At 55.2% G+C, this 22,248-nt stretch overlaps 9 protein-coding genes and 1 non-coding gene across 10 annotated transcripts, besides 1 other annotated feature; 4 read left to right on the plus strand and 6 right to left on the minus strand.

The window, feature by feature from the left end:
* Positions 1–1,172: 1,172 nt before the first annotated feature.
* Positions 1,173–3,062, minus strand: CYME_CMT363C (similar to glycogenin-interacting protein; the record flags this gene model as incomplete). The annotated part of the gene is made up of 1 exon (XM_005539294.1): positions 1,173–3,062. One exon carries the CDS (start codon positions 3,060–3,062, stop codon positions 1,173–1,175), a length of 1,890 nt encoding a protein of 629 aa, XP_005539351.1.
* A 44-nt stretch (positions 3,063–3,106) lies between these two features.
* Positions 3,107–5,717: a sequence feature (repetitive element).
* A 2,198-nt stretch (positions 5,718–7,915) lies between these two features.
* CYME_CMT365R lies at positions 7,916–7,989 on the minus strand. Its single transcript has one exon. It is a non-coding gene; the product is annotated as a tRNA-Val (tRNA).
* A 178-nt stretch (positions 7,990–8,167) lies between these two features.
* Positions 8,168–9,052, plus strand: CYME_CMT366C (hypothetical protein; the record flags this gene model as incomplete). The annotated part of the gene is made up of 1 exon (XM_005539295.1): positions 8,168–9,052. The coding sequence occupies one exon, from the start codon at positions 8,168–8,170 to the stop codon at positions 9,050–9,052; it is 885 nt and encodes a 294-aa protein (XP_005539352.1).
* Positions 9,053–10,261: 1,209 nt separating this feature from the next.
* On the minus strand, positions 10,262–10,807 carry CYME_CMT367C (ankyrin-repeat protein; the record flags this gene model as incomplete). Its single annotated transcript, XM_005539296.1, has 1 exon — positions 10,262–10,807. The coding sequence occupies one exon, from the start codon at positions 10,805–10,807 to the stop codon at positions 10,262–10,264; it is 546 nt and encodes a 181-aa protein (XP_005539353.1).
* A 254-nt stretch (positions 10,808–11,061) lies between these two features.
* CYME_CMT368C (similar to oxygen-evolving complex component psbP) lies at positions 11,062–11,865 on the plus strand (the record flags this gene model as incomplete). Its single annotated transcript, XM_005539297.1, has 1 exon — positions 11,062–11,865. One exon carries the CDS (start codon positions 11,062–11,064, stop codon positions 11,863–11,865), a length of 804 nt encoding a protein of 267 aa, XP_005539354.1.
* A 1,538-nt stretch (positions 11,866–13,403) lies between these two features.
* On the minus strand, positions 13,404–14,768 carry CYME_CMT369C (similar to O-demethylpuromycin-O-methyltransferase; the record flags this gene model as incomplete). The annotated part of the gene is made up of 1 exon (XM_005539298.1): positions 13,404–14,768. The coding sequence occupies one exon, from the start codon at positions 14,766–14,768 to the stop codon at positions 13,404–13,406; it is 1,365 nt and encodes a 454-aa protein (XP_005539355.1).
* CYME_CMT370C (hypothetical protein) lies at positions 14,497–14,946 on the plus strand (the record flags this gene model as incomplete). Its single annotated transcript, XM_005539299.1, has 1 exon — positions 14,497–14,946. The coding sequence occupies one exon, from the start codon at positions 14,497–14,499 to the stop codon at positions 14,944–14,946; it is 450 nt and encodes a 149-aa protein (XP_005539356.1).
* A 2,352-nt stretch (positions 14,947–17,298) lies between these two features.
* CYME_CMT371C (small GTP-binding protein of Ras family) lies at positions 17,299–18,288 on the minus strand (the record flags this gene model as incomplete). The annotated part of the gene is made up of 1 exon (XM_005539300.1): positions 17,299–18,288. The coding sequence occupies one exon, from the start codon at positions 18,286–18,288 to the stop codon at positions 17,299–17,301; it is 990 nt and encodes a 329-aa protein (XP_005539357.1).
* A 608-nt stretch (positions 18,289–18,896) lies between these two features.
* Positions 18,897–19,886, plus strand: CYME_CMT372C (hypothetical protein; the record flags this gene model as incomplete). The annotated part of the gene is made up of 1 exon (XM_005539301.1): positions 18,897–19,886. One exon carries the CDS (start codon positions 18,897–18,899, stop codon positions 19,884–19,886), a length of 990 nt encoding a protein of 329 aa, XP_005539358.1.
* A 537-nt stretch (positions 19,887–20,423) lies between these two features.
* On the minus strand, positions 20,424–22,160 carry CYME_CMT373C (GTP binding protein HflX; the record flags this gene model as incomplete). The annotated part of the gene is made up of 1 exon (XM_005539302.1): positions 20,424–22,160. One exon carries the CDS (start codon positions 22,158–22,160, stop codon positions 20,424–20,426), a length of 1,737 nt encoding a protein of 578 aa, XP_005539359.1.
* Between the last annotated feature and the right edge of the window lie 88 nt (positions 22,161–22,248).

The following is a 22,248-nucleotide window of genomic DNA, read 5'->3' on the forward strand; positions in this document are numbered from 1 at the left end:
ATCATCGGCGTAGATGGTGCTCTCCTGACTGCATGGGATTGCTGCATCCAACCAGGGATCGCTCGAGTACGCAGGTGCAGTGGATATCCCGGGAAGCGATGAACAAGAGATGACTCGTGACCGAGAGCCAGTGAGGCCTACCTCGTACGCACCGCGAAAGCGCACCTGCTGATGACAAATAGCGATCATTTAGAAATGATGGGGTCGCGCTCATAAACAGCTGTGTCTAATGCTCGCGGTAAAAAAATGTCAGTACAGGAGCTGGAACTCGTGCGAGACTTGATGTCGACGATGTGCCAGGATGCACCTGGGCGTGCGATTTCGTGAAATTGGCGTGCACTGCACCTCTGGAGCGTTCATGCGCTTCATTTGAAATCAGGCTGGATTGCAACGCCCATGTGAATGTCAGGGATCGACGCGGTGAACACGGTATCGCAAGCTACGCATGCCGTTGCTGGTTCCACGATGTGGCGGTGTGTCAGGCGAACGACCACAAGCGCACTCGACGGGCAAAGTTCGCGTCTATCGGTGATACGGCGTACTTGGATCGACTGAGGTTCAGAGCGAAAGTGCTGACGGTCGTCGACGGAACACAAGCAGCAGCGTGGATGCGACGTATCAACTGCTCAGGCAGCACAGCGCATATCACCACAGGACGTTACGCGCAAGCAGCGTACACCTAGGGCAGCTTTGCAGCAAGTCGACGTGCCGAACCGCGTTCTATGTGCATGCAGGCGCGTCAAGGCATGGAACGCGCACTCGCTGCGGAAACGCCCTCTGAATGAGATGAGGCAGCCCGCATACTTGGGCATGTCAAGGGAGGCCATCGGTGGCCTCATTCGTGGCCTCGCCTACGCTATATTCTGCAAAACGTACTGTGGATGTGGATGTCGATCCGCTTCCGCAAGTCCCGCTGGACGCCCGACATTCCCAGATGGCGGAATGTCCTGCTCGGTTGTCGGGCTCGTGCACTTCAGATGATCACCGGTCGGAAAGTTGTGCATTGTGGTTCTTGATGCACTGTACATCGGACGCTACACGCTCGTTGGCACCGAGAACCTGGCCCCATCGCGTGCCGTCGGCGCCTCTCGCTGACCAGTATACGTATCTATTCCGCGAGGCGCTTGCCGCACCGACACCGTCTAGCCGGCTTCGAGAAGCGCTTCGGGAATTCAAATGGCTGAACGCGAACGGTCCACAGACTCTTGATCCGGAGCTTGTCGCTGCTCCATCCACTGAATATACGCTGTCTGTTGCTTGCTGTGCTCCACAATGTCCGGGAAGCGGAGCCCAACCTGCAGCTCATCTTGAGGGCACCGAGCCCGCTCAACAAGAACAACAACTGTATCAGGCACGTCCAGCATCGCTTGCCAGCCATCCGTTGCGTTCACGGAGAAGAGGCCGCCCCAGACACTTCGTTGCTGATGCATGACCACGAATTCCAGCTGCAAACGAATATCCTCCGGCTCGCGTTCCAGCCCTGGTCGATGCTCGAGTTTCACAAGCAGACCTCGAGACTCGGATCGCGCCAGTGGCCCCGCATGCGCAGCGACTCCATCGCTGGGGGTCGGGCGTTGCGCCCGAGGCGGCGTCTTCCTGTCAGGTATCCGCGGCGAACGCGTTGCGTCCCAGGAGCAGGCATCCATCCATTGAACTTGCCACCGCAAACCGCATACCTTCAACGTGCCGGGAACACGGGCCCATGCAAATGGTGGTAGCACCGCACATTTCAGCGGTATAGGTGCTTGGTCCTCGGGAAGCGCCACCAACATCGTAGTACCAGCGGATTCGCTCCACGCACTGCATACCGCGTCGGATGCATCTATGACGGAGAGCGCGCTCAGCGCTTCCCAGCGCTCTTTCCATTCCTGGTGTGCACGTAAGAGCGACTCAGCGCTGCTGGGGAGGGCGTGTGCGCGCTCCGCATAATGCCCTGCAATGTCCTGACGATACGCCAGCAGGCGACGTTCCATGTCGCGGAGTAACCGCCGCAGATGCATACGCATGTCCACGAGACGCGTACGTGCTGCCTGCTGGGACTGGATCCGCTGCTGGACCTGGGTATCGATCTGCTCGAGCACGGAATCCATGAAACGTTGAATACGCTGGGAAAGCGCTTCACGCTGCCGCAGAAAGAATCGAGATGTCTGCTCGTACTCGAGCAGTTGGCATTCGAAACGCTGAAGGCGCTCGCGAAGCGGTTGCAAACCCTGCTCTAGCTCAGATGCCAAACTTTGGAGTCGCTCGTGGGCGCGTTCCAGCGGATGGTAGCGATGCTCGCACTCGGGCAGCGGAGCACAGCACTCCGCACATATGAAGCGATTGCAGCGTTGGCAGTAATACCGCACAGCTTCATGAGCGTGGACCGAGCAGCACCATAATGTTGCCTTCAGCGCTGACAGGGATCGCGGTGCACCTGGATTCTTTTCCGCTGGCTGCTCTGGCAGCGCCAGTTTCGGGCCTCGGCGGATGTTCTGCAGCAGCTCGCGGAGACAACGCACCAGCACCAGTTCGTGACGAGCAACGGGCTGTCGACAGTGTGGACACGGTTGTGTGCTCGCGATACGACGGTGTCCCTGCGACGACGCCGTGCTGGGCTCTCGCCACCACTTCGTCGCACACCGTTCGCAAAACAAGACCCCGCACGAAGGACAGAGAAGCGGCTCGCGAGGGAGCTCAGCGCAAATAAGGCAGTTCAAATGGTGTTCAAGTTGTGTCGTCCAGGGGTTTGCGTTCGTCGAGGTCACAGGCGGCTGCCCCGTCGCGTTCAGGTCGGTGGGGTGTACCTCCTCGAGGGCCAGGCACTGCTCGCTCGGCTGTGAAAGAACGGTACCAGACGACCTGTCCCCTCTTTCTTCCACTCTACATAAACGTGCTAGCTGTGCAACAAGTTGCATCCAATCAAGCGACTCGGGTGTGCGGTCTGGGGCGAGCTCCTCGCTGTCGGCGCTCAGCGGTGGGCTGCCCGCTCTCGGCGACACCAGCCCACTCAGTGCTGTGTCGCTGAGCCGGTCGTCACCGACAGAGCATTCCAACGACGACAGGTCCGTATCACTGTCCATCAGGTAGAGTGGGAGCCTGACGGGCTGTTTGCCGCACCAAGCGACGTTCTAAACTCGAACGACGTCGGGCGTGTACAGTAGTGGCGAACCGTACGCCCTGGACAAGAAGTCTTCAACCGAGGTGCAGACGCCTCCCCGTCTTTTTGGACCGGCTACCTACTACTGATTCCAATTTTTCTCATATAATTCAACTTTTAGAGGTTGTCTACTAAAGTTCTCTCTTGTCCATTCTGGAGGTCTTTTCTCCAGCACCGCACATTTCCCTATATTGACAGCGGCGTTAACGTCACGGTTCACAAACTCCATCCGTTTCTTGCCATCACTGGTTGTACTTCCTAATGCAAGTAGTCCACGAACTTTCGACATCCTTTCCATATGCTCTTCCGTCAGCGGTCCATACCTTTTTATATCCTCAGGGCTCCTCTGGCACTTTTCTATCCCGACCCCTTGAAGTGTGCACGCCACTTCATGGTGTGTATACGATGTGCGAACCTCACCTACAAGTATTGTAACGAAACGCCTTGCGCACTCCGTGTACGTTCTCGTCGTTGGAGCTGGTGTAGTTCCTTTTTGGGTCATCCAGTGTCCTGCTCCGTATGTTGCTACGAGCCTCTGACCTTCATTCCCCTTCAAGGCGCTCAACTCATTGAAAAAATTCGCGAACGCCCCCTGCTTCCCACAATACAAATTCATTCGCAAACGAGCCCACCGGGGCTTGGCATACTCCTCCCACAGCGCATCCCAATGAGCGACGCGAACTTCCATAAACTCCCGAAAAGCTTTAAAATCCGCTCCTCGGCTTGTCACCTCGCTCAAAGCTTCCAGGTGCTCGTTCATTCCTGAATTCCACGTCTCTATTTTCTTCCTTGCATTCATGATTCCCGATTCTCGATAGTATCTCGCTCTCGAGAACCTCAAAAGACGCATGTCTTTCTGACGTAAGTTACCATCAGTGCCATCTTTCGCACGCTTCGGTGCTGCGATGGTTATGATATTTGTGCTTCCTGGGTCCGCACCAACGGCAAATTCGTTATCCTGCACTTTCTGCGTCTCAGGACCCGCCTCTTTTTTTTCTTCATGCTTTACCGCGTCAACGACGAAGTCGTTATCCTCCACCTCTTGCGTCGCAGGATCTGCCTCCTTCTCATCTTCATCCTTCGTCACGTCAACGACGAGGTCGTTATCCTGTACTTTCTGCATCGCAGGTTCCGCATCCTTCCCATCTTCATCCTTCGTCACGTCAACGACGAGGTCGTTATCCTGTACTTTCTGCATCGCAGGTTCCGCCTCCTTCTCATCTTCATGGTTCGCCGAGGGCGGAACTGGACGATCTGTCTTCAACTGCCGATAGTGTACACACAACGCTACTCCATCGGTTTCGATCATCCTAGTGAACAACTTTTGTTTGCTCACTTTGAGACGTTTGAAATCGAAGATATTCTTCCAGTACGCCTCCTGGTTTTCACCGGAGAACTCCTTCCTGCTAACATTGAACTCCAGACTGATCTCCTTAAAGATGCCGTAAAGGACGCCGGAGGCGATACTCAAAAAATGTGACTTGATGTTGTACATTGGAACCACGTTGAAGCGCTTACCCATCAGGAACGCCTTCCGTCTCTCCCACTCTTTATTTGTCTCCTCACGCAGCTTCATCTCTGCCTTGCGTTCGAGCTCTCGGTCCAGAAACACGAAATAGCGCAGGACGAGGCAATAGTATCTTTCCTTATGTTTTTTCAACTCTGATATCTTGTCTGTTGGATTCGCCAACCCCAAGACTGCACGATGCTCTCGTATAACCGCACGGATGACAGAAGCTTCATTCGTGCTCCTGCGTGACGCCTTCTCATAGACGAATTCGATCTCCTGCTCATGCTGGCGATCGTTCGTGATGCCATTGATAATCGTCTATATCCTCTTGGGAGAGATGCCCGGGTAGAGTGCAAACACGGCGCGTATCATGAGACGTTCGAGGTTCATTGTCAAATCGTTCATCAGGTTTCTGAGGTACTTTTCGCCCCGTAGTTGTAAATATTCCCGTCATCCTTGTATCGAGTACCGTTGGGGCGGGATTCTGCGTAATTTTAGTGCAGGGCATGCACTCGCTCATTTCTCCTCGACGTTTCCCTCGTACCAAGCATCAGGTGACGAATATAGGTCTTGTCGAAGAACTCGTCCGGAACCTCGACCGTTTCCATGTGCGTCACGTCGCGATACATCTCCCTTACCAATTGCATCAGTCCTGACGACGCCTTTACAATACTCTTGGAGTACGAATCGACACGGTTTCTGATCGCATCTCGCAACTTTTCCTTGTACGGATCCTTGATATGTGCAAGAAGGTTCCCCAGGCTTGTGGTTCATGCTCCCCCATTGTCTAGTGTTATCGTGAGATCTAAGCTACTCGTCCGCAGTGCAGTTCATTCTGGGACCGTGAACGGGATCATTGGGCGTAACGCTGGTCCCAGTTGACTCCCAGTATATCGCTTCACTGCCGCAGGCAATGAGTCTATCTTTACAGTTTGCAGGCTCCCAGAATAATGATGTACTCCGACCCCGTATCGAGTGGGTCACCCCTCGAGCCGGCGCCATCTGTGGTACGGCAACGCCGTTCTGTCTGCGTGCGGCGACCGCATCGGCGCTTTAGGCGCCATTGCGCACTACCAGGGCAAGCAATCGGCACACGATTGAACGTACGAAACGACGATTATATCCGAGAAGGAGTACGGATAATGTTACTTGGAAGTAGGGTATGGATCGATGGATGCTTCACCGCGCACTGAAACAAAGAACAACGAAAAGAAAAGGCGTACAATCGGAGAAGGTTGGCCTCTGAAAGTGTGTTGTCAACTAAAAAAACTTCCATGCGCCAAGCAAGGCGATGCGGTAAGTTCGTTCGGACACAGCTACGCATTGATCAAGGTGGCAAGAGAGAATGGTGCTGTAGCCGGTTCGTGTGCGGAAGTTGCGTTCGGTCTGGTCCCTGCGGATTTGAGGACAGTGTCCCTTCATTACCGCTCGTAGGGACGGTGTGGAAACTTCACTTGATGTGGCTTGATTTATCGAATTTCTTAGAGAACATCCGGTAGGGAGTGGATTGATTACAAGTCAGTCTTGTAGAGAGCGTTGGCTACGTTCTGTTTTGGGTATGTGTATGTGATGTACAGGATAGGGAATACTGGGCATGTGCTTCATTCACTTGCTGACCGTAAAATGACTAATTCGTAAACTTCATACCTGTTTTGCATGCGAGCACTAAGATCTTCACATCATTCCGCAACGTGTCTGCGATCGACCGAAAGCATGCTTTCAAGTACCTGCATGAGAAACAAAATAAAACGGATTGCGCCGGCACACGAGGTCCAGAGTTCACTGGTACGCGTATCGAGAGAACACAACGCAGGCGCTGTACCAAGGAGATTAAAATGGAACATTGACCTGCGTTCTCTGTCCTTACGTTTTGGTGATTCGCAAGTTTCTTATCCGATCTACAGCCTCGATATTCCAAGTGCAGCAATAGGGGATTCCACATTCACATCTCGTTCTAGGATTTTCGGCGGTGGTTTCGAAGTGGCTGCATCGACGCAGCCCCGCTCGAATGCATTCGATCACCGGCATCACGGGGATTTGTGGCGTCCTCTCAAATAGATTCCTACAGAACCGATACGATTGTCTATTTCATGGGTGCGAGCCTCGGTTCTTTCCCTGACTTTACGTACAGGACGCACAAACCATGCATTCTTCAAGATTTCGATCTCACTCTTTCAAGGCAACACCTAAGCAGAACGACATGCTTCCCGAGGGTGATGAGAAAAAGAATATGGCTTCGTCCTTTGAGTACTTGTTCACAAGCTCCTGCCAAAAGTTCATGGAACTTCTTGCGTCAAATAATCGATTCCATTCGAACGACAAAGCCCATTTTCATCGTTGCAAAAGAGGAACCAGTATTCAACAGCAGCATGCTAATTTACGAGAGGTATACGCCAAGAGGCCCTTGTCTTCAAGCTTTGCACTAGAGAAAAGTCCTGGACTCGCTGCGCACGCATTATAGCAATCGCTACCACTAGAGGCCGAGTCACCAATTCTGGAAAAGGGAACGTAAGCGGATTGCAATGCCTCGACTTGATCTCCGACCTGGATTTTCCGGACGACACTCGTTTCATCATTGACAAAATCGCGTTCCATGAAGCCTTAATCGACAGGAACAGCTCACGCTTGCTTGCGCAACGGACAGGGTAATTGTCAATGGCCTCACCGAGGAAGAGCCCATGGATGTAGGGTACGACACCTTTGTCTCGCGGACCTATGACGGCACTGAGGGTACCGTCTGCACCCGTCATGCGCACGCATCGAGCGATGAAGCCAGCGTTCGCGCGCTCCAAGACGGCTCCCTGAGGCGGACGGCTGCTGGTCTTATGCGAACCCCTGAGAACAATCAAGTGCCACCGCTGCGAAGGGCGCACAGAAGCTGTATTCAAAGACGCTTGAAGTGTCAAGCGAAGCCTAGATCGCAATGACCATGAGTGCATGAAACGCGTCGACAACGCCGGGAATCGGCGTGATCAGAAGTTCAACGCTGCCGTGTACTTCCTTGGGCCTGTGACAACGCCACTGGAGGATACAGAGACATCGGCATATTCAGAGCCGGAGCTTAGAGCGCGAGGAAACGGAAGCAGTCACAGAAACAGCGTGCCGCGCTTCGTGTCGGTGAGAAACGGAAGAAACCAAAACTGTAGAGAGCACATCCGAACTCGCAAACCAGACCTTTTCTATTCATGTCTGACACGAGTGTAACTGCCTGTTTGTGCTGACCCTGCACGTGTCGCGCTCGAGTCGCTCACGAAAAAGGGAATTTGTATCGGCGGCGCGACTCGAACGCGCGATCTTGTGCGTGTGAAGCACACGTCATAACCAACTAGACCACGCCGACATCAATGCAACTTTCCGTGAAATTCATATATAAATACCGTTTGCGTGTGCTGCTGGCGGCCGAGTCGATGGCCGGCGCGTTCCAGCTGTCTCGCCGAATTCGTTCGCGATGATGGCAGCGGTTTCGCGTTCCAGCTTGAACCTTGAACGCAGAGGTGCTTGCACCCTCACAAAGTCCCATGTCGACAGAGTCTCGCGGAAAATCAGTAACGACATCAGTGTCTTCTCTGTATTCAAAGGCGAAGCAGAGAGTTTTGAACAAGTTTGGACGGCGAACGCACTTGACTCGTAACCCGAAAGTAGACTCGCTCAACGAAATCCAGAGTGGTATCCGAGCAGACGAATCGAAGCTAGCGTCTCGCATTACGTCGTATCGGCGATCACTGCGTGACGCTATCCTTTCAGGTCTGGAGTTACAAACGCTGTACCTGACCATCTACAAGCGGAACGTCGGTGCGCTCAAGTTTAACGTCGAGCGGAACGAGTACTCGCGAGAGCCGTCTGCGGCGCAAGTAATCTTCATCCAAAAGTTGGAGAAAGAGCTTTCTGAAGTGGAGACGGTGCTCAAACGGGAAATAGACGCGTTCACTGCCCGGTTTAAGGACTACGCCGACCACCCGCTCACCAACAAGACGCTGGAGGAAGCCGATGAGCTACGGCGGGTGGAGACGCTCAAGGCGGACTACAAGAAGGCGCGAACCCTGTACAGTGACCGTGCCATTGAGGTCGAGGCGGGTAGCAGCAATCAAGCAGCTTTAACGGAGGCATACCAGGAGTATATGCGCCAGAGTGACTTGTTATGTCAGGAAATGATCCAGTACCAGGATCGGGTGGCGCGGGAGGTTGGGAACAAAGTTCGCGGTTTCTTCGAAGCACAGCATCGAATTTATAGCACCCTCAATGAACAGTATGACAAACTACTGCCAATGGCTCGCCAGCTTGAGTCGCTGCCTTTCCAGAATGGCTTGCCTGGGGTGACTGTGGCGGCGGCTGCACCGATCGATGTGGTGAAACAGCACGAATCGGCTACGCCGAGCAGTGACACCATGAGTCTCTTTGATTAATGGTGACCTAGTGCAATGCATGGGAGTAAAGTGCAAAAGTCCTCCGCCTTGGAAAGCACGATTTCGGCATGTCTTGCTTTTATACAATGCGCTGTCCGAGAACATCCTGGACGGAACAGGTCGAGCGGGCATGCAGATGCTACTGCAGCGGATGCTGCCGTTTGCGGCAGCGCGAGATGTACGCTTTGGGGTCGACGACCGCTAGTGCCGGGAGCGCTGAACGCTGGTCGCGCAGCGCCCTGGGGCGTGCCTTGATGGAGGCCTCTCCACAGGGAACAGTGGTCACAAGCAATGCTTTTGGGTTCAGCATGCGCTCAGCACATGCGAAGCATTCCCGACGAGGCCGAGAGCCTATGGAAACGTTGACGTGCACGCATCAGAGCACACATGCACACACGTATAAATATCTTGCATCGCTGTTGTGCGTGCAGGAAATGTAGTTCCTCTTTTGCGGGGTTCTTACCATGGCACTCACTGGGATCATATGCGCCACAACATGAACGCCCGTGCGTCAATTTCTTTCTTCCGCTGTTTATCCTAAACAAATGATGCGGAAACCAGGTTCCCCAAAGACCTGCATCCGTAACCCTGGCATGCGATCGGATTTCTGCTAATCTGTCAGCGAGGAGCAAGACGCACGTTGCGACGGGCGCTCGCTTCCATCATTCCGCTGAATACACCAGCGGATTTGCTCAGTTACCCCAGCGTTTGCCCGCACATTGGCCCTGATCTGCCGCTCGCAGACCCAACAGTAGCTAAACTGTAAGCGCTGTCGCGCGTAACACGAGGCAGGAGCCCATGCAGCATGCCTCTTTGAGGGTATTCGTTTCGTCGCGCGGGTATCTGCGGATCCGAGAATCGCTTCGAATACTGGGCCCTCGCCAATATTTCCTCGCACTGGACGATCAGAAAGCACGCGTATTTGGTGGAGATGGCAGCGGTTTCGGACGCTCAACGCACGCGCTGGCACTGAACGAAGAAAACTAGTGGTTGCAGCGCAAGCCGACTTCACTGCCCATGGAGCACTGCGTAGAAACAGGTGGCGTTCTCTGGAATGTCGTACAAGTCGTATCAGCCACGGTGATAGCGAGGTTTCGGCGTCGGGGCATCGGCACTGCCCACAACACTATCGACAACCTGCGCTATTTTCTTTAGCGGAAACGGAATACGGCTCACGCTTCTCCAGCTGGCCGAGTCGCGCACCCAGCATCACTGGGTCTCTGCAGTCGTTTCGTTGAAATAGGCGTCTGCACTCGCTTGCGACGGGTGTTCTTCGGCGAAGCGCATGAGCATCGCTGTAACTTGCCGGCAACCGACCAGCACTGCTTCGTCGTAGGCACTGCGTCCACTCTTATTTAAAACAAACGGACTCGCGCCTGTTTGCCGAAGCGCACCTAAAAGAACCTCAACGCACTGCACTTGCTGGTTCATACTCGCCCAGTGTAGGGGCGTATTCCCCGCCTCGTTTTGCGCAGCTGGGTCAGCCCCGGCCTCGAGCAACAACCGAACGACCTCGGTGTGGCCGTTCGCACTCGCCATATGAAGTGCCGTGTTTCCAGTATGCTCATCGGCGGTATTCACGAACGCGATGCGGTCGCTCGGGTCTGGCCACACGCTCTCGCTGAGCAGATCCCGCACACCTGCCTCGTCGTTCGCACGGGCATAGTCACGAAGCTCTGCAGCGAGATCTTCCCTACGAAGTAGCGCTGCGCTTGCAGCGCTCCGTTCAGACAAGACTTTTTCCCGCTCACACATGACCACGACCACAGACCATACGAACAAGTAGACATGCGTCGCCGGTATAGCGCGAAGCCATCGTAGCAGCGGCACCAACGACGTTTTGCGGTGCATCGATGAGCGTCGTCGATCCGAAACGGACGCGCCGCCAGAAGCGCGCCCTCGGCACAGATCAGCTGCAAAATCGTTGGCGCGGAGGATGCTCGTAAGTGTCTCATTCTTTTTTCCTAGGCGGGACTGTACTCGGGACGGGGCAGGGTAACTGGGTTTCTATGCTTTTCGTGAGTCTCATTCAAACTAACTGCAACTTATGGAAATGGAAAAGGGAACTCCAGCGCATACAGAGTGGGCGCTGTGACTCCAAGCCGCCTCGGATTCGAGTCCAGCGCGGGGCGGTGCACGCGAGCATCCCTGTTTCGAGGAGAGAGGTTTTGTACGCGCTTGTGTCAGCGCTTCTGGTGCCGCATACGGGCGGGATTCAAAGTCGCCCGTTCAGTGCGGAGCTCGTGCTCGCAGCTGAAACCATGCAGGATGGTGTATCAAGCGCCACTGGTACGACGGCGTTTGCCGGGCCTCGAGCGGACGCTGTGTACAGCGCTCCCGGCGCCAGGGGCGTGCAGTTCCGCTACCCCAGTCGTTGGCGAATCCGAATGAAACCAATAAAAACACACGCCTTTGAGGTTCTTGTGGTGAGTGACACCGACGCCAACACGTCCATAGGTGTCGTCAGTGACGCGGTACGTATCAGCCGCGTGGAGGACTTCGGCTCGGCTACGGATATCGGCGAGCGCGTTATTGATTTGGAGAGAAAGAAAGATGGGGTACTTTCTGCTGGACTCGTACGCACCGCCCAATCCGTAAGCGAAAACGACGAGCAACCCCTAACCTACTATCTGTGTGAGTATCGGGTGAACTCTACTCGAGGCGGGGAGCGGCACTATGCTGCGAAGGTGACGATCGCGAACGGCCAGCTCTATGTCATGACAGTACAATGCAAAGAAAGTCAATGGGTCATGTATGAACCTCTCTTCAAAGAGGTCTTGGACTCGTTCCAAGTGCGGGCTTCACAAACCTAATGATGCACACCAACTGGCGTACAGGGCCCGCCACGCGCACGCGCAACCCTGCAGGGAGCATGCTTCGCGCCTATCCTGCACACCGGAAGCTCGCATTACCAGCGATGAATGTTTCAGCACGCAGGCACCTGATGCGTCGCGGCCGTTCAACATCCCGATAACGTTCGATCAGGAGCGGTGCTGGCATTCCGGCGATATACCCATGCGCATCGGGCTGCGCTCATCGTGCGACACGGCAGCGGGGTCGCGCTGCATCTCGTCAGCAGCAAGCATAGATCTAGGGTTGTGCCCAGTGCCTGCAGTATACATCAACCGAGCTACTGGAGGTACAACTTGGTCAGCGGCAGGCACGGATCTAAGCATATGCCGAATGCCTGCAGGATAGGCCAACGGTTCCACTACAGGTACATCTGGAGGCGCTTGGAACATAGAGCAGATCGTTTGGAAGCAAATCCGCATCTTTTCCACACAAATTCGCAACGCAGGAGCAGCGACGTATACAGCATCTTACGCATCCGGATGCCATGGTGACGGCCACGCATGACGCTAGGATGTGTGATAGAGTCGCACGCACCAGATGCATGCGATGCGTGATGCGTGCGTCGTCGATGGCGCGCAATGCCAACGCATCGTCTGCTCGGCGTGCGGGCGCGCGTTCACCATCATCGATGGCGAGGGATCGGCCTCTTTAGCGGATGCCTGGTGCAGTGCCGCTTTGCAAACCAGAGCTTGGATAATGTTTATGGTATTGGTATTGACTTGAAACACGGGTGAGGGCATCGCCGTTGCATTTGTTGCCTTGGTTTAGGGGTTGCAGCCGGTTCCAGTCCCCCGTGGACACTGCTGCACGTCTCGAGATGTGCAGCAGACAGCACGCTAGCTCGCACGTCCCAGACGCGTCGAGCGGTTGCGTTGATGGAGACAATGTATGTCATCGAGATGATTCGCGCTGTGCACGCGGCGCTTTGGTGTTTCCATGGGATCCGATTTGGCGCAAAAACGCAATGTACTAGCATGGTGCAGGAAAGGTATTCACTATTTCAGCATACATAGGACTCGTTACGCTTTATATGAAACGCTCTTGATGACATGGGATCGCATCAAAAACGCCACCAGTTAACCACGGGGACAAAACAGCCGGCCAGTGGTATTGTCCGGCAAAAGCTCTAACAAAAGCATATATTTGCAGCCCGTACAGAATTATGGCCGAAGCGCTTTTTCCATGATTAGCTTCCCGACATGCACCGCAATCAAGCCCAGATCCGAATGTGCGGCCCAATGAGAACACGTCACTGGCGTTCGTTTCAGTCGCTATGGTGGCATTGGCACGCCTCTAGCGACGAGTGGCTCTCCAGATTTGCCCATAGCATACGTAACGCCAAAAACAGATGCATAAATTTTACAGTCGGTCTCGTCCAGGCACTCACCCACAAGCCCGATATGCCAATCCAAGGGGAACAGCCATGATCATCAGGTTCACCCATACAGAATGTTGGCAAAGTCGGCATCTAGATAGCTGAAGCCGCTCGAACTCTGGGCTATTGGTCCGCTGGTTCAGGAGACTGGACCCAATGCGAAAGCGGCTCGGCGATCACTGCGACGAGTGATGCGCGTAAATGCCTCACTTCGGTCAGCTGAAAACCACATCGACGTAAGAGCGCATCAAACTCTATCCTGTCGCGTTCCTTGGATCGAAATGCGGTAAACATGATTTGATCGAGTGCAACGCGAAAGCGCTCAAGGAGTGAGCCGCGCGGATACTGGTCAATGCTTGCCTCCAGGATGACGAGCTTCACATTGCGAACGTCGCCGATTGCTGCTCGAACACTCCGGCCAATGCGGATACAGTCGGGATCGCGCCAGTCGTGCCAGATATTGCGCATCACATAGATGTCGCCTTCCTCCGCTGCTGGCACGGTGGTGGCGTCGAAAAGGTCGCCGGCCGCGAACTGGACGCGGCCACTTGCGACCATTGCCGAGCGCTCCGGACTCGTGTTCCAGTACGCCTTGGCATGCTCGATAACCGGCGGCAGATCGAAAATCACTGCCTTCAGCGCGAAAGCGCTCAGCAGATGATAAACGAGTGAACCATCCGCTGCGCCGAGGTCTATAACCCGGAGGTAGCGTCCCCAGTCGATATCTTTCATGATCGTCGATCCCAGGAGCGCATCTGAGCTACGCATGGCCCTGTTGAAGACATCCCATCGATCCGGATGGCTCGACAGGTATTCCCAAAACGTACACTGATGGACGCGTTCAAACGCGCTCGGTTGTTTTGTCGCTGACGCATCGGCACGCGCTCGCAAACCGTCCGTTTCTACGTCGTTTGACGGCGTATCACGTATCGTCTCAAAGAGAAGCGCACTCGCGGGAAAAATATCGACGTACAAGTGCATTATTTGAGCGCGCACGCTGTGTGGATGATCCTCGCGCAATAAAGCCGATAATAGTGTGTTCCGCCATAAGCGCTGCTCGTTCGATACGCTCTTTGAGTCACAGTCCCGCGGGACGTAGGACTCAAAGTAGCCCCAGTTTTCGCAAGCCCGTAGAACGCGACCGACCGCATTGACATCGGCACAGTTGCACTCTTTCGCAACTTCCGCTGCAGTAACGCCGCCGCCGCGTCTACCGATGATACCGGCAAAGTCAAACAGCGCCGCAGTCCCCAAACACGCGCCTATCAGAAAGAAAGAACCGTCTAGAAGGGCCCGCAGGTTGGGAGGCACTGGTCCAACGCCGTATACAGCACCCAGCTTGAAGAGCGGCCAAGGCGGCAGCGTGTTTCCGTGCCTCGCAACAAGTCGCTGTTCGAAAGCAAGCCCTTGGGGTGTGTCGGCCGCATCAGCATACGATCCACTCGCTCCGAACAGCAGAGATCTCATTTGCTCCCAGATGGACGACATGGCCACGTATTGGTACAACACGAAAAGTTGCCTTCTCTCGAACGCTGTACACAGGTTCTCGAAGCGGCCGCCTCCGGCCCGAGCACTCCGTCTCGATGGTGCATTGCGACGGTCGAGGCGCTCGCTGCGCCTCAGTGTTGCACAGGCTGCGTTGCTGGATGCGTTGCAGTGGCGGTAAACACGAGCGTCAGCACCTGGAATCGAATCTGCTGGCAGTGACGTCTGTGCTGTCCCACGGTAGATTAAGGAGGCGCTTGCGTCGCGGAACGGTACAGATTCCTGGTATGATTCATCGGGAACACGTGGTGCATCATGTAATGGGAGTGGTATGCACACGCTCCCGATCGGCGTTGACATCCGCAGAAGACATCCCTGGCAACGCTGGATGCTTCAGGGAAAATCGTTGCATCGCTTCCACAAGCTCTGGACATGTTGCAGGACGTATGGTTGCGGCCTCATGACGTGAGGGTGCTGCATGTCTCGATCCGGCTTTATCGGTCATCGGATGGAAAGAACCGTCATGTCGACGCGTTTCTCATGTAGATCCTGGCGCGTCATGCGAAAATCAGCCAGCGCAGTCGATCTGTGACTCCCGCGTGTGCCTGCAACCGAGCCAAACATGGAAGTGAGCAGTCGTGGGGATCTCGCTTGCAGCCCGCGAGTCTGAGGAGCACAAGCATCGCGGCAACTGGGGGCGTTTCTCTGCTTCCAACACCGTTCTATGGCGTAAGATGGCGTCTATATTCAGCAAGATCGAATCATGGAACACTATAATCGTCTTCCGTCTGCGAAGGGATATCGCTGCCGGGGCATCTGTAGGGTGCTCCCAACTTGCTCGATTGCCGAATTCGAACGACATCCGTGTCAGGAACCGGGCGAAAATCCATTGTCGTTTCTAATCAGGCAAGTGGGTTTTCACTACAGGTCTGTAACGCTTCAGCAGCATGCCCACATGAAGCGTTCAACGATTACGTCGAAAGTTCACTCTCCAGAAAAGCAGCAGGACGCTCCAGAAGCACGAGTGTTCACCGGGTGCTGATCGAGGCGCTCAAGTCTCGGTGCAGAGCGTGCGCACGCGCTGACGTATGCTCCACTGAAAGCGATCCCTGTAAAAAGCGTCTTGTCTCGGTCCGCGGCCATTTTCCATCCGGAGAGAAGAGACAGGAGCCTCCCGCAACATATCCCGTGAGATGTACCGAGCAGCTGTCGAATGCCGTTTCGCGACTGGCCAGAAAGCGAGAAGGATATGTCACGCAAAGGGAATCGATTAGTTTCCATGAGAAGCTCAGTGGACGTTCGTCATGAGCTTGTGAAAATGTATTCAGTGGACGACGTCGAGCATTTTCTTTCGTCTATTCAGCGTCGCGAATTGCTGCGCCTCACGAGTTACCTTGAACCAGAACGATCGAAAACTTGAAAAATGCGCAAACTGTGTGCGCTACACGTAACAAATGGAGCAAGTTGGAGGCTGGTGCGTATGAACTGCATGATAAGATCGGTTATTTTACAAACCCTCGTTTGAGGGCGTTGCAAATCATCTTGATTCCCCTGACGTCACGAATTCCACCAGCGAAACGTCGATTGATGCAATCCGAATAGACGACAGAGAATCCCAAAGCTGCGTGTGAGTTCTCAACACCTTACGAGTGCACATCGAACGTCTAGACTCGAAGTCTAAATAAAGCATACAAAAATGTCGACAGGCACAAACAGAGCGAGCAGCCCAGTGATTGATTTTAATCTGACACGGGTATAGCGCTGCTGCATCTCCGATGACGAGTCGCCTTGTCGCCGCTCCCGAGACTCCGCGTCCATGATCGTCAAAAGGCGATGTGAAAGCCCTGCAGCTTTGTGGATTGATTCGGAGCGATCCACGCAAGTTGCGTACACGACATGAATCTAGGTGCATATGTAGCATCAGCGTTCTCATCGCTAGCTCCACTGCATTTCATATGTGCACCGATTCGGTGGTCGATGCGAAGCGACTGGCTGTACCTCGAGATGGACTCAGAATGCGGTATTAAGAGCGCGACGTTCGTTCCGCCCGCGAGCGCCTCGCGGTTTTCTGCAGCGAGTCCAATAAGCGGCTTTGGCTTCGGGTTAGCAGGCACTCGAAAATTGCGTGAATCCAAGACGGGAACGTGGTTCAGCGCGAATGCAATGCGAGAATTATCGATATGGAGGCGTGATGATGCTACGATGATGCGCGAACTTTTCTGGAATGCAACATCGCACTGCGACCACACAGGTGCCAATGAATGCAACGCGCGAATTATCGATAGGGAGGCATCATAATGCGGCCACGATGCGCGAACTTTTCTTGAATGCAACATAGCAATGCGTCCGCACGAATTCCACGCCGCACAACTTCCGCCCTTGACGTCGCTGTGCACCAAAATCGGCAAAATCAATAGCACAGAGAGATCGTCAGTGGTCGTGCCCGCCATGCGAGCAATGCAGTGATGAAACTTCTCAAGAAGAGACGGGATACACTCGCTTCCAATCTCGTCGGAGAAGTGGAAAACGCTTCTCACTGCAAACCGCAGCGCGATAACAGCATGCTGCCGGAGCCGTCCGCTCCGGAACGAAACCCGCCCGCACAGAGCGTGGCTGAGCCCTCCGCGCTAACCGCCTCCCTTGTTCTCCTTGCTGTCGACGACGACGACGTCGTCACCGCCGAACGCGACTGTTCGCCTGGCTTACTCTCTCCCTGCGATGATTCAATGGTCGGAGGATCCTGCGGTGTGAGCTGTCCGCGATTCCGGGCTGTTTTCGCATCTCGGACCGGTGCTCGCCACGTTTTTGGGTCGCGCTCTTCCAGATACTGGTCATCTGCTTCCTGATCCTCTTCGTCAATTGGTCCGAAGCCATCGTCAGATGCGGATCGCTCTATTTCATCGAGCAGAATCCGGAATACTTCCGCAACATTCGTCCCGGTTCGCGCACTACATTCACAGAACGCTGCACCAATTGTCTCTGCAATGTGGGCCCCTTCCTCGAAGGATACTTCCCGATCAAGCGCTTGATCAATCTGGTTCCCAACGAGGATCATTGGGATCTGATCGCTTCCGAGTATTGCTACCAGACGCTGGAATATGTAGCGGACCATTTCAAATGAGCTGGCATCCCGCACAGAGTACAGCAGTACGTAGCCGTCGATGCCGATTGTCGCTTGCGCCCCCAACGAGGAGTACTCATCCTGACCTGCTGTATCAACAATTTCCAGAGCGTAAACCGTACCGTCTCGTCCTCGCAAGGTAGTCTGGTACGTGTCTTCAATCGTCGGCAGGTACGATTCAGGGAAAGTGCCCTCGCAAAAACGAATCGTCAGTGCTGACTTGCCAACACCGCGCGCTCCCAACACTGCGATGCGTCGAACGCGCTGCGCACCAGCTGCTGCCGCCGCATACATCCCAACGCCACCATAATACGAAGTTGAAAGCAGAGAGCCTGCACTATCAGGCACTGCATTGCCTCGCGGGACCCGCGTCGAAACCGGTTGCTGGTCGCCCTCAGCCATTAGAAGTGAGAACTGTCGTGTTTCGGGTCGCGGAGGGTCTGTGTTTATCACCTTTGTGTGCCAGGTCGCAAGCGTTTTTCTAGTCCGAACTTCTGTTACTTGAATTAAACAGATCTTTCAACACCAATGAGACCAGTTCCAGTTGTTACACCTGGAACAGTAACCAGAGCAACAACAACAACAACAACAACAACAATAGCAGCGGGGAACGCACCCGCAACGAGCGGGTCCGGTGCACTTGCGCTTACCGCTTCACGCGACTCTCGCGCAAACACACTACACCAAACGAACAGCTCTGGTAATACGGCCACTTGGTTAACCGAATGACACCACGAAACCGACTGCTTTGATTCTGGCAGCCCTGATGAGCAATACGTGGAAAGCGAAAACACCACGATAGCCAACGCGTGTGGCTCGCCACAACGGATGCCGCAGCGCTGCGCCTACGGACGCCGTACCGCCCAGCGCGTGTACCGAGTCCAAAAGCACGCGGTGCTCGCCGGGAGTCTGCAAGCCGAGAGCCGTGCCCAATGCGGCACTTCAGTAGCATGCCTTGTCCTCAGTATCCGGGTCGGTTACGTGGCATCAAAGCCTGAGTGCAGCGGTTAATGTCTCCCGCAAGAACGACGACGCGAAAGAGTCAAGTAGCCGCCGCTGATAAAGCGTACGGATCCAGCGAGGGCACTGGCGCTGGCACTGGTGTTCGCTCCGGTACGGGACTCCGGTCGACCCAGTTTGCACTGTTGGGTCTCTCGTTCCAGGCTGCAAACCCAGAAGGTAAACTGGCAGCTGGTCCGCTGCTCTTGGAACGCTCCGCGAGCGAGACTAGTGATGCGCTGCTGCCGTGGCCACCGCTTGATCGACTCCGGCTGCTATTCGATCGCGGTGCAGCAGACTGGCTCCGGCAGGAGGTGCTGGGTTTCTTCTTGGATGCAAGTAGCCAGTGCGCTGACCCACTTGCTCCGCCGGGCACAGTGCTGAGCTTTACAGGCGTTCATTCCGCGGCAGGGGCGGAAGACGGGGCGCCCCTGGCGTCGACAGCACCCACAGCTTCGACAGCGCCAAACACGAGCGGATCGGTAACTGTCAATCGTCTCGGGGGTAAGGCTTGCGGGAGTTGGCTACCGCTGGAACTGATGGAAAGCGCCTATGAGCAGGGTGCCTGGCTCGCACAGCACCGCGTCGTGCTAGAACAGCTGGGCGTAAGCCCCGACACGTTCCGCAGCTTCGAGGGCCATGCCGCCACGAAACGCCGCCCACAACCGAAAATCATCGGTTCGAACAACGTCGAACCTGTCCAGGAGGCGTTTTCGAGGCAATCGAATGCCGTCCGGGAGGATCCGGGTTGGTTGAGGTCCCCCGAAACCGCTCATCGTATCGAACGTGGGTCGGCACTGCGCCGGCACTCGCGAGCACCCGGTGTCGATGATGAGCGCACGCTTTCCTCCGACGAAAGTCGTTCACCGAGCACTGACCGTGACACTCTAGACTCCTCTGAACTGGACTCAGATTGGACAATGGATACATTCGATGATGACGAATCGTACGAAGCCGACGAAGCGTTCGCAACTGCGGCTGAACGCGAAGCCGTTTTCTGAGCAGGCGCGCTGCCCCCGAGGCGCATCAGCGAAACGGGATATGAGCAGAGCAGCGGGCAACTAGGGAGATCGTCTGTGGTGAATGGAGACTGACTCGCTCTCCCGTTGATGGTTACCGATGCGGAAAGCTGCGTCTGGCATCGGAATCAGCTCATCGGTAAATACGAGCGGATGCACGGGATTTCGATGCCCACTGCATATCGTCAGTATTCTCTTTGGGTTGCGTCAAGAACGAGTTGACCCGGGGACCTCCACTGGAGACCGTGAACGCTCGGCGGTGCGGTTGATAAACGATTACCGGTGCTTGCCTTATCTCATCGTCTTGGAAAAAGCAACAGCAATAGCAGCAGTAGCAGACGCTCTGTGGTTTCCGTTTCTGTGTCGGTATGCGAAAGGCCGGATATTCCGATGTTTACCCCAGAAACGATCCAGATTTGCTGAGTTTATGTGCTCGACTCAGCAAACACGCAATCAGTTGGCTACGCAACCGAAATCACGGTCCCTGTTCGCCTATACGAGAGTGTCAGGAGGTTGCAATCAGAGGCGGTGTCGTCCACGGGCTAAGCGTCTCCAGTCAGAATCGTCATAGGGTCCCTCGCGACTTCGCTCGGCCAGATCGCCGTGATGGCCCTCTGTCTCGCTGTCACCGGGGCAGAGGATGCCGCCAGCACCCCGCAACTTGCCACGATACCGCACAAAGTCAGTATCCGCACCGGTTGAAACCGATCGCTCGAACGCATCCGGGATTTTGTACTTTTGCAGCTGGTTCGCTAAGCGGCGCGGAACGCGTATGCTCAAGTAGATGCCATGCGGCGTATAGTCTTGGTGATCGCACAAACCATGTGAGAGCGCCTCGGAAGCAAGCGCCGCCTCAGTATAGGGAATGAGGCACTCAACAGGAATGTACATGTCGCGGAGCGTGTCACTGATGCACTCCATGAGGTCGTCGAGACCCTCTCCCGTGAGCGCCGACAATGGAACCACCGGCGGATCCTGACGTGAAAGGATCGCTGCCTGGTGTCGTACCGAAGTCGCATGCTCAATCAAATCCATCTTGTTCCAGATGACTATGCGGGGCTTGGATCGCAGGACCCCAAGCTCGCTGAGCGTATCCTCGACAACCGCGGCTTGTGCTCGCCAGCTTGGACTCGAACGGTCAATCACATGTAAAATAATATCAGCATCGACAACGACCTCAAGGGTAGCGCGGAATGCTGCAATCAGCTCCGTTGGCAGTTTCTGAATAAATCCCACCGAGTCCGTGATTAAAACCTCTGGTGCCACATTCAGGCCTGGGATTTCCGCCCGTCGCGTGGTCGGATCCAGCGTACAGAACAGCATCGGATCCGCAAACACTCGAGCATGGGTCAGTGCGTTCAGAAGCGTGCTCTTCCCACTGGAAGTATAACCGGTGAGTACCAGCGAGGGCAGATGTTGTGCTGCTCGCTGCCGTCGCCGTTGTTGACGTTGCTGGCGAATACCTTCGAGTTCGCGTCGGAGTCGCGCAATACGCTGCGCGATGATTCGCCGGTCGACCTCAATCTGGGTCTCGCCGGGTCCACGAAAGGCCACACCGAGCCCACCGCTTTGTCTTTCCAAATGCTGCCACATGCGCGTGAGCCTGGGCAAGCGATACTGGAGAAGGGCAAGCTCAATCTGGAGAGCACCCTCACGGCTCATCGCGTGTTGAGCGAAGATGTCGAGGATCACAGCAGTTCGATCGAGCACCTGAATCCCAGAGCGCTCGCCTCCGAAAGCTTCCTCCAGTGCTCGCTGTTGAGACGGCGACAGCTGCTCATCGAAAACGCAGGCAGTGGCCCCTACGCTTTGCATCATGGCGCGTACTTGCAGCACTTTTCCGCTGCCGATTAATGTGCGACTCTGAAACTCTGTAAGTTTCTGAACAGTTCGTCCCATAACCTCCATACCAGCAGTACTGCAGAGTTCTGCAAGCTCGTCTAGAGACTGCTCGAGGGTGATGCGCGTGCTCGCCGCTCCGCCGAGTCGCGCGCTTTTCAGCTCAGCGCCAACGAGGAAGCAGCGAGTGGGCGGCACGTAGCGGAGGCGTGCTCGCCAGGCAGGTTCCATACGTCTCTCCGCGTACTGTTCTTCATTTTGCTGACAGCACCAGATAGCAGGCGCCAGACTTGCCGCCCGTTGCCTGGGCCCAGGTAATCGAGGCGCCCAGGCGTAGCAGTGACCTCGGGGCTCCAACGAACACCGGTACGAGGTGCCTGTGACGCCACCACGCCACAACCAGGTGCCAATAAACATTGGCCTCTGACGACGAGCTCTGGACAGCAAGCCTTCCGAGAAAGAATGAAGTGCTTTTTGCCCCCGCAAGGTGAGCGAGGTGCTCCCC

Source organism: Cyanidioschyzon merolae, chromosome 20 (assembly GCF_000091205.1).
Source record: "Cyanidioschyzon merolae strain 10D DNA, chromosome 20, complete genome".
In the NCBI taxonomy this organism is placed as follows: Eukaryota; Rhodophyta; class Bangiophyceae; order Cyanidiales; family Cyanidiaceae; genus Cyanidioschyzon; species Cyanidioschyzon merolae.